The 17,075-nt window shown below is 46.4% G+C and overlaps 1 protein-coding gene across 2 annotated transcripts; it reads right to left on the bottom strand.

The window, feature by feature from the left end:
* Nucleotides 1-3,793: 3,793 nt before the first annotated feature.
* Nucleotides 3,794-16,020, bottom strand: LOC132694854 (uncharacterized). 2 transcript variants are annotated; one of them, XM_060658642.3, is made up of 8 exons: nt 12,146-16,020; nt 11,622-11,688; nt 11,256-11,440; nt 10,257-10,348; nt 7,434-7,571; nt 6,197-6,300; nt 5,829-6,013; nt 3,794-4,938 (listed from the first exon to the last, which is right to left on the bottom strand). In XM_060658642.3, exons 2-7 carry the CDS (start codon nt 11,677-11,679, stop codon nt 5,955-5,957), a joined length of 636 nt encoding a protein of 211 aa, XP_060514625.2. In that variant the 5' UTR covers nt 11,680-11,688; nt 12,146-16,020; the 3' UTR covers nt 3,794-4,938; nt 5,829-5,954. The 2 variants fall into 2 exon arrangements, with proteins under 2 accessions (XP_060514625.2, XP_060514623.2); XM_060658640.3 differs by lacking the exon at nt 12,146-16,020 and having other exon boundaries at nt 11,622-12,118.
* Between the last annotated feature and the right edge of the window lie 1,055 nt (nt 16,021-17,075).

Raw genomic sequence — 17,075 nt, 5'->3', positions numbered from 1 at the left:
TCTGAGCATTGATGGGAGGGGGGAGTGGGGGAGAGAGGAAAGTGGGTGATGGGCATTGGGGAGGGCACTTGTTGGGATGAGCACTTGGTGTTGTGTATAAGTGATGAACCATGGGAATCTACCCCAAAAACTAAGAGCACACTTTACACACTATACGTTACCCAATTTGACAATAAGTTATATTTTAAAAAAAAGGAGGCACAGGATGGTGGTAGAGAGTGGCATATAGATACCTAATGTCAATTTTTCCAGTAGGATGAGCTACCAGCTAGAATTCAGGAGCTGGGATATCCGAACTGCCCTGTTTACAAGAATATATTTCTTTTATCTTGACACTGAAGACATAGAACCCTGGATATAAGTCAAGAAACCAAGGCCTCAGGTGTAACTGTCATCATATTGATTCAGGACAAAGTCTCTTTTCATCTATGGACAGCATTTTCTCCACTTCTCAAGTAAAAGTTTATTTATGTTTATTTATTTTTGAGAGAGAGAGAGAGACATTGTAGGCAGGGGTGGGGGAGGAGCAGAGAGATGGGAAGACACAGAACTGGAAGCGGGCTCCAGGCTCCACACTGTCAGCAGAGAGCCTGACATGGGACTCAAACTCATGAACCACAAATTCATGACCTGAACCGAAGTTGGATGCTTAACAGATTGAACCACCCAGGCAGCCCTCAAGTAAAAGTTTTTAGATACTAAGGTCATTGGAAACTTGAGAAATCTGTAATTCAATGATCACTATCATTCACAACTATCAATCAACTTTTGTTATATATATAAAGATTGTTACGAAGTCTCCCCACCCTCAGATACTCACTTCAAAAAGCGTTTGTTAAGAACCAAAAATGAAGGGTGTCTGGGTGTCTCAGTTGGTTAAGTGTCCAACTTTGGCCCAGGTCATGATCTCACAGCTCGTGGGTTCTAGTCCCGCATCGGACTCTGTGCTGAAAGCTCAGAGCCTGGAGCCTGCTTCGGATTCTGTCTTCTTCTCTCTCTGCCCCTCCCCCACTCTTGCTCTGTCTCCCTCTTTCTTTCTCAAAAATAAATAAACGTTAAAAAATCAATAAACAAACAAACCAAAAATGAGTCCATGGTATGGGCAAAAGTTATGTCTTAAACACAGATATTTTTTTTAAATGTACCCTATTTGATTAATTTTTGAGAAAGTGTTTCAGATTTCCATTTGGATACCTCACTTCTAATGCTCTGGAAGCTGTCTTCAAAGCAAGGAATGGAGTCACACAGGAAGATTGGATACAGAAGGGTGGGGTTCAGCCCCATTTTCACATTTGACACTATATGTAAGTCTATTTTCAAAATCTTCTTTGACCACCACCATGGGACAAAAATGGCTTTCTTCCTAACACCGCCTGGATCAGTGGAAGTGGCCAGAGGTTTAGCTTTTTACGTATTCACGTGGTCCTTTACTGCAAATCATACCTGCCATGTGTCAGATCCCTAACACAGAGCTCAGCACCTAGAATACAGTTAGCCCTCTATATTCGTATGTTGCATGACCGAGAGATCAGTAGTAGGGTCAACTGTGCCACCCGTGTCAATAATGAAGATCTGATGAGCAGATCCAATAAACACTTTCGTAACTCTCAGGAAAAAGAACAGCCTAGGTATCCTGTATTTGCAATAGTAAAATTTTTATGATTAAAAAAAGGAATAAGCATTGCAGAAAACAGAAAAATACAAAGAAATTAAAAACATCCATAATCTCACCATCTATAGATGATTGTTGCAAACAGTTTTGTATTTATACTTTATATGTAATTCTTTACAAAATTGGGATGCTCTTACATTTTTATTTAATATTATATTGCTAAGTTATTAAATATTTTTAAAAGAAGGGGTTTTTATGATCATATATTATTATTTCAGTTCTGTCAGAATATATTTTTTAGAGCTGAAAACCTCTCCTACTTGAGTTCTATACATGGAAAAAGACCCTAGGGGCTCCTGGCTGGCTCAGTCTGGGAGCAGTGACTCTTGATCTCAGGGTCGTGAGTTCAGACCCCACATGGGGTGTAGAGATTACTTAAATAAATAAGACTAAAAGAAAAGACAATGAAAGAGGATGTGCACTGCCCCACATCCTCCCCAGGCAGCAAGAGGCCAAAGGCCGACTCTGACCTTGGCTGTTGTCTGAGAGTCCAGGGCTGCTGCCCAGTGAGTGCTGTCCTCCAGCATGGGTCTCCACCTTTATAATGTCTCTGTGTGAGCTATTGGAAATGGATCATCCCTTACTTTATTCATGAGCCCTTGTTCTCCCTCTCCCTGTTGATAAGCAGATGCTTCAAGTCAAGGTCTTCTAGTTCTTTGGTGGCTTATTCCCTCTTCTTCCCACCGGTATCTGCAGCAGGAGCTTGCTGACTACCCAAAACTTGCAAATCCATAAGATCTTAGATCCTGATTGGGAGGGCTTGAATTCCAAAAACCTTAGTTAAAGTCCACATTTGCAGATGTTTTACCTTAAGACCGCCCAAGGACAAAAGACAAAAGGCAGAGTCTGTCTTCTTATAGAAGGGTTCCTCCATTTACATAGAGAACCCCAAGAAATAGTGTAAAGGAGGGTGATGTAATGGAGGGAGTGTAAAAGAGGAGCATGGCTTTTCTCCTAACCTCTGGCTCCAGGCACCTGTCCAGGCCCAGCAGCACCTGGGACACATTCTCAGCTGAGCGTACAATGGAGTGTGTATGGAAGCTGGCAAGGGTAGGGGTGTTCACTGAACTCTGAGCTAGAAGGTGACCATGAAGCTGCTCCATCTTGGGTGGGTTTTATTCCTTCAACTAGATGGAATCTGATTTAGGAAGTGATAGGTAGGAACCCAGACCATCATCTTTTGCACCCTCATGTCAGATTCAGCACAGCCCCCTCGCTTCTGTCTCTGGGACCATCCCACTGGTTACTCACAGCCTCCTTGTCTTGGCCCATGGCCACTGTCGGCTATAACTCAGCTCTGCTATATATTTAAGAATTTAACAAGCACTCTTGCTTATCATTATCTCAAAACAGAAAAGTTCATAGAAATGAACTACAATATTAATTATGAATTTGGCTATGTTTTGACAAATACAAATTAACTTTGTGTCTTATAAGATTCACACAATCTTTCTACACTGATAAACAATACCTGCACAGTACTCCTGAACCAGGTAGAGTCAGGGTCTCCCCAGCCAAAACCTTACATTCAGACATGAACTGGGACATATCACTTCCTCTTGTGCTGCTTGATCAGGCAAAGCAGCTACACAGACCTGGACAAACATTAGCTCTGAACTCTGGAATGAGTAATATTTCCTTATCCTGGCTGCTAAGCACATGAACAGACTTTAGTCTTATGTGTTTAAGGAGATATGCACCCACCTCCAAAGGCACTCAACCTGTGTATGGAAAATTGTGTGGGATGTGTTCACATCCTGCTAACTTAGAGGAAATTTTCTTTGAATATACTGTCCACAGGATGCAGCCCTGCCTGGCCTTCGGTTAATTAGCTCAAGTATCTGATGGATAGATAGTCCCCAAATAGCACTCCATAAACTTCAACAGTTCTTGAATGTTCTTTACTGGGGAGCCTTCACAAAATAAGGATTTACTTAGTGGGCGGAAAGAGTGAAGAAGAGAGATTATAAAGAAAAATAAGCATCCTGGAAGCCCAGAGGCAGCTCCCAGGTCAACTGCTTCCCAGAGACCCATCCACTCCAGTTTTTTTTTTAATTTTTTAATGTTTTTATTTATTTTTGAGACAGAGACAGAGCATGAGCAGGGGAGGAGCAGAGAGAGAGAGGGAGACACAGAATCGAAGCAGGCTCCAGGCTCTGAGCTGTCAGCACAGAGCCTGATGAATCAACTCCTGGTTTTAAATGGATCAGCAAATGTTTGCTTCCACCATACTATATTATCTCAGACATATATTCCCTTTTTCTGGTCTTCAGTTTCCCTCTCTGTGAAGTGGATGGCTATATTCATTTTTCCATTTCTCCTTTTCTCACATGCCTCTTGGGAGGCCCTCAGTGGAACATATATTCAGATTTCTCAGGGAACTTCCATGTTTCCCATTGGGGACAGGAAAAATATTGATCCCAGTTGGCTTTTGTTACCATGTGGCACTTACATAGACATACAGAAGAGACAAACAGACGACACTGAGAGAAACTCAAATGGGAACATGCATGTTTACTTGAAAACAAAAATTTAGACATACATATAACCCTCTCCCATTTACACGCACAGAATCATACAAGTGCAGGTAAGAGTGAAGAGACAAGAAGAGACACAGGGGCAAACATTGACACAGCCATGCTAGAAACCAAACAGACCCACCCTTGCATATTCTTCGCATCATTTCCTACTGCAAGGTTGGATATCAAGCCAGCCTTGGCTTTAGGCATGCCACCAGCCCTGATCTTCACCAAACGTCATGACGGCCAGTCATGGAATACAAGGACCCAAATGCACATTTATTAAGGTGCTGTGCCAGGTGGGGGGGACATTGAGAACAAGACAGTCCCTCCTGAGAGGGCTCACATCAAACAGTGACAAATCCATGTGAGAAATGCTGTAACAGAAGTGAGTGCAAGGAGCTTGGTCCATTTCTGTTCTCCTAAACTTCAGAAAGAAGGCAATTCTCCTCCACCCTTCACAGAATGAAATGCAGGCCCAGAGGTATCTGCTCAGCACAGGTGGGCTGTGACCCACGCTGTCTTCTGCCGACTCTCTGTGGGGACAGCTCTACTAGTTTCAGTCCTTGGGTCCTGCCCCTGAAGTCAGCTTCTCCCACTTGCCCCTCAGGTACGTCTGGTGGTGGCAGTTAAGGAAAAGGCTGATGACACTGAGGCTGCAGAGGAGGACCACCATGTTGAATCCATCAGGGAAGGAGCACTCAGTGAAGTGGCTGTAGGAGGAGAGGGCAACGGTGGCAACTGACCCTGGGTGAAGGAAAGCATGAGAGAACATAAACAGGAGAGCAGTGAGCAGTGCTGAGGAACTGGAAGAACGTTACCCTTGACTCCTCTTGTCTTCACTTCCCTGTCTACCGGCAGGGGGATGGGTGAGGCATTGCCCCCATTTTCTCCCAATTTATGATCTTAAGAGTCTTCCTGATCCTTCTCCCAGTTCTGGCTCCCCATTTGCACCAATCCAGCCATGTCTTGTGAACATTGATGATGGACTCAATCAATCCTAGGTGGCCTGAGGAATACCTCAGGCTGCTACCACCAGCTGGCAATGGCACTCCCCAAACCACAAGGCACCCTCTGGTCACATGAAGGGTCATCAGTTATCCCAGGCTCTCAGGATATTAGTGCTTTGAGGTCATATAGCCCACCCCCCTTACTTCACGGATTAGACTGAGGTCTGAAGTGTGGAAGTCACTTGCTCCAGGTCCCACATCAGGTCAGTGACTTAGGGTTGGTTCTAGGATTGACAAGATGGTTACTGAGAACCTTACAAGTTTAGAAACTAAGGAAGAACAGCGTTAAGAAGGGCTCGTTTGTGTTCAGATACCACATCACTGGTGCAACTAAGAATAGAACCCAGGACTCAGCCAAGACCCCTGGAGCTGATGGGTCTTTCTTACCTGCTGAAGGATGGTTAAATGTCACTTCCACCACAGGTAGAGCTGCACACAGGGCCCCAGACTGGCCAGTCCATAGTACAGGCATGTGGAGACGGGGACCAAAGCATTCAGCATCCTGACAAAGAAGGCTATAGGGTGGCGTGGGGAGATAAAGTGAAATAGTGGAGCTGGGCCTAGTGGTTTGTTTTTTATTTCTCCCATCTTCCAATTGTCTAAGCTGCAGGGAGCATTTCTGCATACCTTACAGAAAAAGTCCTTGGGAAGGTCCTATCATGAGGAGGTCTGGCACGAGCTGTTTGAGGTCATCATGGTGGGTTGGGGCTGACAGGATGCCAAACGAGAGTGCTTATAACTCCCTCTGTACTGTCAAGGCAGATGGCTCTGAGAATCTCCCACAGTCCCCTGCCCAAGGGTGGTAGGAAGCTCTGAAGAAAAACAGAGATAAAATGGGAGCAGAGGCCTGGTCTCATGGCCACAAAGAAGGGGAACCTTAGCACCAAACTGTTGTTTACAGGGATACACACCTCCCAAGCTCAGGACTCAGCCAGCAGACAGGGACCTGCCTCAGAAGGGCCTGGGGCAAGGCTGCCTGCAGCTGTGTCACTTACCTTGACCATGTGACACATATCTGACGCCAGCCCACTGTGTGAAGAACATGGCAGACATGCAGAAAGGTGATGTGCTCTGGCTTCTTTCGTAATATGAAGAAGACCTGGAGAGGCAGAAAAGATGGTGTCGATTCTCTACTCTTCTCCTGGGGCCTCAACTGCCAAAGACAGGGTGATTCTGCCTGTTTTGCTGAAGGGGAGACTAAAACTTGAGGGAAATAACACTTGTTAAACACCTATGTAGCATCTACTGTGTGCCAGCTACTTTGCATGTTTAAATTATTATATAAATATTCACAATAGTATGTGGTTTATATTTACCTCCATTTTACAGATGGGAAAACTGAGGCACAGAGAGGTTAAGTAACTTGCCCAAGGTTATTTGAACACGGTCTGGCTTCAGAGACTGGGCTCCTTCCAATATCCTTCCCAGGGCAATGGGAAGAGAACTCAGGTATTGAACACCCAGCCCAAGTCCCATAAGACAAATTCCAAAATGTTCTCTGCTCAGACTTCATTTTGGCAAGTTTTTGATTAGAAAGAGCCCCCTCCCTTTCAACTTCCTCCAAATTATGACCTCGCCCCGTCCCACTCAATCCTACAAACTGTCTGGATTCACAAGTAGTGTTTTTTTCTCCTCATTAACACTTAAGAATGGCTCTTGCTGCATGATGATCCTTGCCACATAATATTAGGTTTTTAAATTTGTTTATCTTTCCATTTTCATTTAGCCTAGAACCTTGTTGCTGATGGGGGAAAGTGCTTACTTTTATGCAGGTGCATGAATAGAGAGTGGGGGCCCATGAGAGCGTTTGGTGGTGGGAGGTGTTACATCAAGGAGGATCTTTCCTCTGCTAGGTAATGGGACCAAGGTTTTGCTCTGAGATCAGCCTCAGATGTGGCCACCTGGACAAACCCTGAGGACATCAACAAGGATGCTTGAGGGAAGCGTCCAAACAGAGCACCTTAAAACCCAACCCAGACCCGGCTAACAGAGATAACTCTGTTATCTCTGCCATATAAGTGTGTAAGAGCCAAAGGGACCTTGGTGCTTTCAGTATCAAACAATTTAATGGCCTTTGAAAAGCACCATCAACACATGTTCGCCATCTGCTGGGAATCAAGGGGAAGTTCAGTCAGACCACTGTCCTGCTGGTGGTGCAGCTGGCCCCAACAAGGCTGGCTTCAGCTCCAGTCCCCACTGTTCCTAGGTGCCCCCTGCTCCCACAGTGCTTACCTGTTTGCAGGAAGATGCCTGTGAGCACAGGGAAATGGGGAGAAGCTACTGAGAGTGTTAACAGAAGGACTCTCCAAAGGTGCTGTAGCCTGTAGCCATGTAATCTTAATGAGCATGCAGATTTCCAGGTTGTCTTGTCTGTTGAAACACAGATTCTTAATCAGTGTGCCTGGAGTGGGACATGAGATCCTGCATTTTCAACAGGTTCCCAGGTGATGCTGCTGCTGCTGGTCTGGGGACCACACTTTGAGTAGCAAGACTTCAGCCCATCACTCAGTATCTCTCAATTCAGCATCTAAATCACTATCTGGTGACTTGTCAAGACTCAGTTAGATTTTTTTCTACAAAGAAGTTTTTTTGTTCTGCTACAGTTGAACAGAGAACAGCTAAAAATAATGAAATACCTACCACTTAGCTACCACTCAGTGTGTGCCAGGCTCAGGGTTAAACACTTTCATACATATCCACTTCAATCTTCTTACAATTGTTGCCTTTTATAAAGTAGGTATTATTGATCCCATTTTATAGATTAAAAAAATTGTGGCCCATAAAAGGTAAGTAAGCCACCCATTGTAACACAGCAAGTGATTGGCAGAGCTGAGATTCAAACTGAGGTCTTCCAAAGCTGCATGGAACCAATGGATTCACTGCCTCCCATCATAAGTGACACCACCCTGATCAAGCTCCAGTTTTTACAAAGTGCATCCTATCAACACTCTTTCCAGGCCTAATGCTGCCATGTCTTGCCATCCCCTTATCTTGGTAACAATTTACAGACTGGCAGAAGTAGCTGTAGTTATCCAGAAGTGAGGTGGCTATGAACAGGGAGGAAGAAGAGAAAAGGAAAGCTTGCTCTACCATGGTGAGACCCACCTGGCTCAGGGCCTGTGAGGCTAAAACCTCCTCCAGTCAAGTTCTGGACACTATCGTCCCTCTCCAACCCTCAGTGATACTCAGTGAGTGCTAATCAGATCACCTCCATGGAGTGGCTAGAGCAGAGGCTGGGATGTGCATACGTCTTGCTGGTCTCTCATTTTTTTTTTTAATGTGCACAACTATGGGCCACACAGCCACACTGAGCACTTACTATGTGTGAGACCCTAATCCAGGTGCTGGAATGTTGGAGGGACACGAATCTTTATACACATCAACCTTGCCCCCAAGGAGCTCAAAGGCTCACTGAGATGTAGGAAACCTTGTAAGGTTGGGGCTGGAAGAAGAGTAGGAACCACGAGGTGTTCCAGAAGTCGGTAGAGGACTGGAGAATGAGGAGGGCCTGAGCATGCCAAGGAGAAGTGCAGGGTGCCTGGACCTCTCCTAACTGCCCTGAGGCCAGAAAGGGATCAGTGAGAATGCAGTGGAGGCTTCCACTGGGGGAGGAGCAGCCACAGAAGCAGAGAGAGAACAGAATTGGTTAATGAGGGGACTTAAAGGCTATTTTAAGGAGCTTGAACTTTATCATTTAGTATTCATTTGAAAATGACAGGTTGAATGGTACTATGCACTTCTCCATGCTAGCCACTGTTCTGAGCACTGAGACAAATCCTTACCTTGTGGGAGTTCACATTTGGGTCATATAGGCCAAGGGAGCTACCAAGGGCTTCTGAGCAAGAAGTGGATGTGGACATGGCAGATTTTCAAAGGATTATGGTGGAAGCAGAGAAATTTGTTGCCACAATTAAATGACAAGCTCTCTGGGGTATGTCTTGTGTTTCACAAAGTATCTGTATCTTCCGCAAGGCACCAGACATTATGCTGGGCCTGACTTTTAAAAGAGAAGTGAGCAGTAGCCAAAGTATGGAAAAAGCCCAAATGTCCATCGACTGATGAATGGATAAAGAAGATGTGGTATATACATACAATGGAATACTACTTGGCGATGAAAAAGAATGAAATCTTGCCATTTGCGGCAATGTGGATGGAACTAGAATGTATTATACTAAGTGAAATAAGTCAGTCATAGAAAGACAAATATATGATTTCACTTGTATGTGGAATTTGAGAAACACAACAGATGAACAAAGGGGAAGGGAAGGAAAAATCAGATGACAAAAGAGAAGGAGGCAAACAATAAGGTACTCTTAAATACAGAGAACAAACTGGGGGGGTGCTAGTGGGGAGGTGAGTGGGGTAATGGGCTAAATGGGTGATGGACATTAAGGAGGGCACTTGTTGGGATGAGCACTGAGTGTTGTATGTAAGTGATGAATCACTGGGTTCTACTTCTAAAACAAAAACTGCACTGTATGTTAACTAACGTTAATTTAAATTACAAAAATAAAAATAAAAATGGGGAGGAGTGACCCTGCCTTTGAAGCACTTGCCCTTCAGAGTGAGACCAACAAATCGTTTAACAGGCCCTTAGGGTAGGAGAGGGGAGACTGATTTGTAGAGTTGGCCAGTTCCTATGGTGTAAATGCTCCCACCATGGCTGTTTTTGAGCTACCAGGAAGTCACTGAACGTAGAGCTAGGGAGACATACACATGAGCAGTGCTGCCCAGCTGGTAGACCTGCCCCTGGTCCACCATGGAGATTAGAGGTGGAAACCCAAAGAAGGAAACAAATGACCTGGACTTGGAGAGCCAAGGAAGGCTTCAGGAGAAGCCTGAGTCTACAGAATATGTAGGAATTTGTGAGGGTCAGGTAACAGCCAAGGCCTGGAGCCCACGGAGCAAGGCTGTGGGCCTGGGGAGCGGTGTGGCTTTGGAGGAGGCAGGTGGCATGCAGGCTGCCCAGGCAGTAGAAGGAGGCGAGGTGGGAATGTAAGGCTGAGCTGAGAGGACTGTGGGAGGCTTCTATACCCATCGAAAGGGTTGCCTTACCCCTGCTGCTGGGAAGCCTTCATAGGGTCAGCAGTTCCTTTTGGTGCGTAGGTGTCTGGGATGATCATTCTGTCAGCAGTGCAGAGGGTGGCCTGGAGGTGAACATTAATGAGGAATGGAGACCAGTGGATAGGGGAGGGAAGGTGAGAGGTGTGGCTGTCAGGACCTGCTTCTTCAGGCTGGACCGCTTGCATCATCTCCTCCCAGCTGGTGCACTGAGGCAGAGGGGCTGGGGGTGAAGGGGCAAGCTCTGTGGCCAGAGAGGCTCACCACCTGCTACATTACCTGGCCCCTTTGTATCTTGAGGCAGTGCTGGTATGAGGACTGATGAGCAGGTCCTTGGAAAGCACTTAGAGCAGTGCCTCACTGTAATAATCGCAGTAAAATGCCAGTGATGACGACCACTTTCTCTAGAAAGCTCTTCCTGACACCCCAAATGGGTCTCTGCGCCTCCTCCCCATCCCTAGCACATACTTCCTGTTGTGAATTGTAATCACCCATTTCCACAAATGACTCTCCACCTAGAGCGGAAACTGCAGGGGTGAGGGGTGCCTTCTCCAGCAGCGGCTCTGCAGGTTCTTGCACAGCCAGGCACCCAATTCATGCCCAGTGCACACATGCTGACCAATGATTTGCTGACAGCAAGGTGTCTGGAAGGGACCCTGCGTTTGGAGCTTGGAACACTAGGCAGAGAATAACAGAGCCTAGGCAGAAACAGGAGGCAGTGGGGAGTTCTTTTAGGTGTGCATGGGGGGTAATACATTCTATCTTGCTTGCTGCTGACATCTATTTTTCCATTTAAAGAAAAGGTAAATGGGAGTTGGTGATGGGATTTGTGTCTCTATAGGGAAGGCAGGGTCACCAAAGATGGAACAGAACCCCAGCTCCTATATGTGTCCCCTCCAAAGCTTTTCAGCTTTATGCATAGGAAGATCATGGTCTTTGGGCACCCCAGAAAGGAGAAGACCCTAGAACTCTGCAGGGCCCCACCGGGCTTACCTCATAGAATATGTACCCTGAGAAGGCCACCAGGCCTGGGCTATAGGCGGCGAGGGATCCTGAAAACCTCAGACACTCCCATCCAGACATGAAGCAAGGACTTGCCACCACCAAAAGATAGAAGACAGAAAGAAGAATGACAGGGAGTGGCAAGTGTACGAGGAGCCAGGAATCCATCCTTGGGTCTAGAAAAGCAAAGGGTCAGGGAGACAGCTGAACTGGCCACCATGCCCACTTCCCTGAGCACTCCCTTCAGCCAGTTCCCAAGGTCTTGGTCATTACTATGTCTTGTCCCTTAAGATGTCTGACATCAGGATGGGCTGAATAAACAAGCAAAAGTTCCCATTAAATGACACCATGTCCTACCTCCATTTTCAAAGGCCCAGATGTATTTATTCCAGAGCTTCTTCAAGGTACTGGCCATTGCGAGCACCTGTAAGTGAAAGCAGGGTTTGTTTCTTGTCCAAATCACCCCTCCCCCCATTCACTATCTCCGTCCCTTATCGCATGGCCAGCTGAGGTTCTACAAGTTTCCTCAGCAGTCCCCACATGACCACTGAGTTTGGGCCTCCCCTGTCCCTGCCTTTGGGCGTTGTATGACTACCAACCATGCACTTTTAGAGAGACTCCATTGGTCATACTTCCCTCCAATCCTCACACTCTTTGCTGCTCTACCAGTTCTCTCCAGCTTCTGCAGTGCCCCCGTCCCCCAGATTTCAGTCCTGAGGGAAAGGGGTGTGGATATTGTGCACTGAACAAGGGGAGGACCAGAGAAAGCTCTGCTGTTTCCTCTTTTCTGCTCTATGCTTCCTACTCTTTCTGAGGGTTCCTGGCTTTACCTGCCCTTCACTGAGCTCAGCCACACCCAGTCCCTCCAGGGCTTAACTTACTCCTGTGGCGTCTGGGCTCCTTTGGTCAGTGATTGATGCTGCTTTGGCTGCTCATGGTGTTGAGGTTGGTGGTGGGTCTAAGTGACAGGTCCTCAGGGCTCCAGGGTGTGACCGACGGGCAGCCCCACCTTCAGAAGCTCTCTACTTCTGTGCTCTGTGGATGACCCCAGCCCCAGCCCTTACACACACACTCACACTCATACACTTGCTGAGAACTGGAAACTGAGGCTGATGTCCATGCCATGGCTGGGTACCCTGACATTGTCATAGCCTCAGGGAGAAAGAGAGCAAGAGGCAGCTCAGTTAGGAGGAGGGAACTAAGAGGGCAAAGGACAGAGGTTGTGGCTTGGAGAGGGTGGGTCAAAGCTTACAGATAGATGGACAGTGCCCACATGGATGCAGACTGTCAGCCCACTGGTCCCCTTACCATCCCCATGACCTGTGCCCTGAACTCTTTATATTTAGCACAGGCAATTCTCTCGGGGAAGAAGGTGTGCATGGGGACATTGTACCTCTGCCAGCATTGGCCATCCCTTCTCAGCTCAAGTTCAAGTTTTCTTCCTCCCTCTGTCCCTTTTTCCCACATGGGTAAGGATTAAGTGTATACCTTTCTTAGCCTGCTCTCCACTCACCAGTAGGCTGAAGGAGCACCAGGGAATGGGGATTATCTCAACCTGTGCCTGCAAGAAGCAATTAGGTACATCCTTTCCTCCCTTGATAAGATATGGGGAAAGAACCAAATTTAGAAGACAGATCACTGAACAAGGGGCCAGCAGCCCATACCCCAAGGCCCATCACAGAATGATCCGAGGGAAGCTCTAGAACTAGGCTTTTTAGAACATATAGCCTCAGTTTCTCCTCCAGCAAGATAGTACACAGTGGTCTTGCAAAGGCTTGTGAAAAATCAGGTCTATGTAAACCCTGGATTATCCATGCTCAGAGCCTAGAGGATTAAGGAACTTGAAGAACTAGAGAAAGTAATGGATAATCCCCACCAGAAGGATTTGGTTTAGAGATGTGGCTGGCCACACATGCTCAGCTGTATTCATGTACATTCGCAGGAGCTGCTGCAGACCCTCACACTGCCCCTGCCCTTCCCTCTGCTTGGGAATGTTTCCTAGCTGGGTCCTAGACAGAGGACAAGTCCTTCTTGGTCATGCGTCACATGGCATTTCCTATAGAATCAAGTCAAAATGTGCATCCATCAGGTCTCCTCACCCTCCCTGACACACCCACACCCGTTTTCACTTCTCTGATGCGGCCATGCTTTCTCCTCCACCTCCATCTTCCCTCTTTATGGCAGGTACCTTCTCTGCCACAGACGTCCCTATCCACCCACCCCTTGCCCACAACAGGCACTGTCTCTACCATGGAGGTTAGCTTGTGAGTTTGGTGGTTCAGAGTAAATGGTAAGCCCCCTGTGGGAAATAACCCCCTACTGCATGGGAACCCTAGAGGTGATGTCAGGAAGGTGGAAACATGGGGCCAAGAAGGTGGAAACAGCTATTGTGGAGGCTGTTGTCATGTGAAGGTTGTGGCCATCACTCTGCTGTAGCTCTCACCTTGTGTCTTCATAATATCAACCCCTTACACATGAATCTCCTTATAATCTTTGAGGGAGACCCCTGGAAAATCTCCTACATAGGGCCTGAGATGTCCTGACACCACCTAGGAAGCAGATGGCATCAAGAGAACAGAACTGTAGATTTTAGGCAAGACACACTATAGTCTAGTGCCTTTTTTGAGCTCAGCACAAATCTGCTGTGAGGAAGGAGTCCTCTCTCTATCCTTTTTCCCCCTCTCTCTGGGAGGAGCTTGCACAAGATTTTATTGGAGTAGAAGGGTACCACTGCTTTTTACAAAACATTGAAAATGGCCACTATAGATCATGGGGATTTTACCCCCAGCTCCAGCTGGATAATTTGGGCTGCAATACTTTGTTGCTTGTGCTGACAGGAGTGCTGGCATCCTCCCACCCACCCCCACCTCCTGTGAGGGGTGCCCCCAGAAGCAGTCATGGAATCTTTTCTTTCTCTACTTCAAGGATAGTATCAAGGCACCACACTCTGACCCTACACACCATCCATATCAGGACCCCCAATGACACCTTCTCACGATCCAAAGCAGGAAGCTCTGTGACTCACAGGGCCAAATTTCAGCCACAAAAGAGAGATTCCCAGGTGCTGATCTTACCTCTGACTTTATTATATTCTGTTTTATTATATTATATGCTCCTCTCACATAATTTAGCTTATCTGTTTCATTAATGCTGTTGTAAGTTGCCACAACCTTTTTAGAGGAGAATGCAGGAGGCGATCAGAATAAATGACTAGGCATGCAACCAGGTTTTGAGCATCTATTACACACTGCTGTGGGTTTGGTGGCCAGAGTTACACCAGCACTCCTCCACCACATAGCCTCCACTACCCGGTTTACCAAGGTGAGAGGCTGGTTCTGCTAACTTCACAAAAGCCCCAAAAAGGCATGCAATACACTCCTAGCTGAGCTACATTTCTCCATCACAACTTGGATAAACTAGTTCCAAACCTGAGGGCCTCGCTCCTAAACAGAATATTCCTGAAGACAAGAGAAGGGGAAATGTGTGTGTGTGTGTGTGTGTGTGTGTGTGTGTGTGTGTGTGTGCACACACGTACTCCTGTGCCCACACAGGTGTATTGAACATCATGTGAGCCAAGTAACTTTATTTCTGTGTATATTTGCCTTGACCAGCAACCATGGGGTTGCCCCAACCATACCCATGTCTCTCTCCCTTTCTTTCTACTGCTCTCTTCTCTTGCAAAGCAGCCAGCATGAGCAGTCCAGGAAGGCTGGAGAGTGCAGTCCTGGGAACAGGGGCAGGGAAAGGAGTGGAAGCCCCAAACCACAGGCAGACTGGGGAGGAGGGAAGAAAGGTATATTGTGGGCATCACCTGAGGAGGTGGTTTAGGATGCCCATGTCCACCAGCCAGCTGAGCATCTCCCTGGACCTCAGGGAATCTGACATGTCACCACAGTCCTTCAGTGCATCCCTTCCCCACATGCTGACAAGAAGCAGCCCCAGGCTTTGCAGGTCAAAATTGACAGAGTTGTGCTCTGGCCTGGTTTCTCACTTTGCTCCTAGGTGTTTCCAACTCTGATATTTGTGGGGTGGGGGTCCAGGCAGCAGGCTGCACCCATGGCTTCTGGCAGCCTCCACTCCACAGTCAAGCTTGAGCTGAGAATGCCCATTGTAGGAACCGCTCACAGGTGCCTTGGCAGGGCATTCCTGCCAGCGTCACAGATGCAGTAATGGGTCCTCATACAATTTGGGCTAGTACTGACAAGGATAACTAAATCATCATTTCATTAACAACAGGGTTTGGCAGAAAATTGTGCACAAGGCAATTATCAGTCATGAGCATTCCGGGAAGGAGTGTGGTAGGCTTATTTTCAACAGAGCTTCCAGGAGACATATGAGACAAGGTAGAAACCATCACTGGGTGTTCCCCTCCCTCAGAATGAGCTGCTTTTGTAAGCCTGTGGCTTTATGGCTTTATGGTCAGAGCTGGAGAGAGTGAGAGTTCAGGTTTTCTCCTTGAACATAGATTTCTTGGGTGACCTTGGCCTTTCTCCCCTCTCTTGTAGAACAATCTCCAAATTCCATCATGCCCATTTCTGCCTCACTGCAAATCAGATCTTCATGGTCCACCCACCACAGACATCATCCTAAACCACTGATTTTGTCATGTTAACAGCCTCCTCAGGAATCGGAAAAAGTTACTCACTGTCTATCAGTTTCAAGTTCAGTTCAGTTCATTTTTAGTAATAAAATCCTCCCTGAGCACATCAACTGATGAGCAGATAAGTAAAATGTGGTAGGCATGTCCACATGACAGAATATTATTCAGCCATAAAAATGAATGAAGTATTCATTCAGTCTATAACATGGGCGAACCCTGAAAACATTCACTGAATGAAAGAAGCCAGTCACAAAAGCCCGCATTTTGTATGATTCCATTTATATGAAATGTCCGAAATAGGCCATTTCTCTGCAGAGACAGAAAGTAGATTAGTGGCTGCCAGTGGCTGGGGGGCAGAAGAAGGGAGGAAATTGAGGGTAACCACTGGTGGGTATGAAGTTGCTTTCAGGGTGATAAAATGTTCTGGAATTCGATAGTGATGGTGGTCATGTAACTCTGAATATACTAAAAACTGCCAAATTGTGCATTATTAAAAGGGTGAATTTTACAGCATTTGAATTCAAAAATAAATTTAAAAATCTCCCCTGAACCCAAGGCATGGGGTCAGCTAGGTCAAGCGCTGGCTTGTAGGGTCAGGGACAGTGTGCAGTGGCACAGTCCCTGGGACAAACAAACAGACACCATGATGTTTACACGTCATGTTCCCTTCAGAGGATTCTTTGGGAGAACCCATTCACAAAGTTGGTGCCTGGTGTGGCTTAGGATTACAAAGAAAGCATGCATTATTTCTAACGTTTCTCTTATTGGGTAGATAGAAAATTAGCTCAAAATTCTGAAATCCCCTTCTCCCCCAACCTATTCTAATTTGCAGAGCAAGTTTTTGGGGTATCCTAAGGTGTTGTGATGTGGAACAACAAACTTCTTCTTTGACCATCTCCAGGGAGCTATTTGTTTATTTACTACCAGAACTCATCCCCTTATCTTCAAATCCTGCCCTCCTACCTAATTAATCACTTGTCCAGAATTAAGATTTTCTTAAGCATAGATTCCTATGTTCAACTTTGTCAATTTTACAAAGGCATATAAATGTTATTTGACTGTTTCTGAAACTACTACTATGGTTATGCTTTCAGAGAATGTCGGATGAAAGAATGAAGGGACCATAGGAGGACATTAGGAATTTTTGCTTTGAGCTATACAAGGAAGAGACATTTATAAGGAATAAAACCTACCTTGTGACTCTTGTGAAC

This window comes from Panthera onca, chromosome B4 (genome assembly GCF_046562875.1).
Source record: "Panthera onca isolate mPanOnc1 chromosome B4, mPanOnc1 haplotype 2, whole genome shotgun sequence".
In the NCBI taxonomy this organism is placed as follows: domain Eukaryota; kingdom Metazoa; phylum Chordata; class Mammalia; order Carnivora; family Felidae; genus Panthera; species Panthera onca.
This window is presented reverse-complemented; position numbering and strand designations above follow the sequence as displayed.

Coding starts and splice junctions, on each gene's coding strand:
- LOC132694854 (XM_060658640.3), bottom strand. CDS start 11,739: ATGGGGGGAGGGGTGATTTGGACAAGAAACAAACCCTGCTTTCACTTA. Junction 10,349..11,255: donor CAGGGTACATATTCTATGAG/GTAAGCCCGGTG, acceptor GTTCACCTCCAG/GCCACCCTCTGCACTGCTGA. Junction 6,014..6,196: donor ATATGTGTCACATGGTCAAG/GTAAGTGACACA, acceptor GTTTTTCTTCAG/AGCTTCCTACCACCCTTGGG.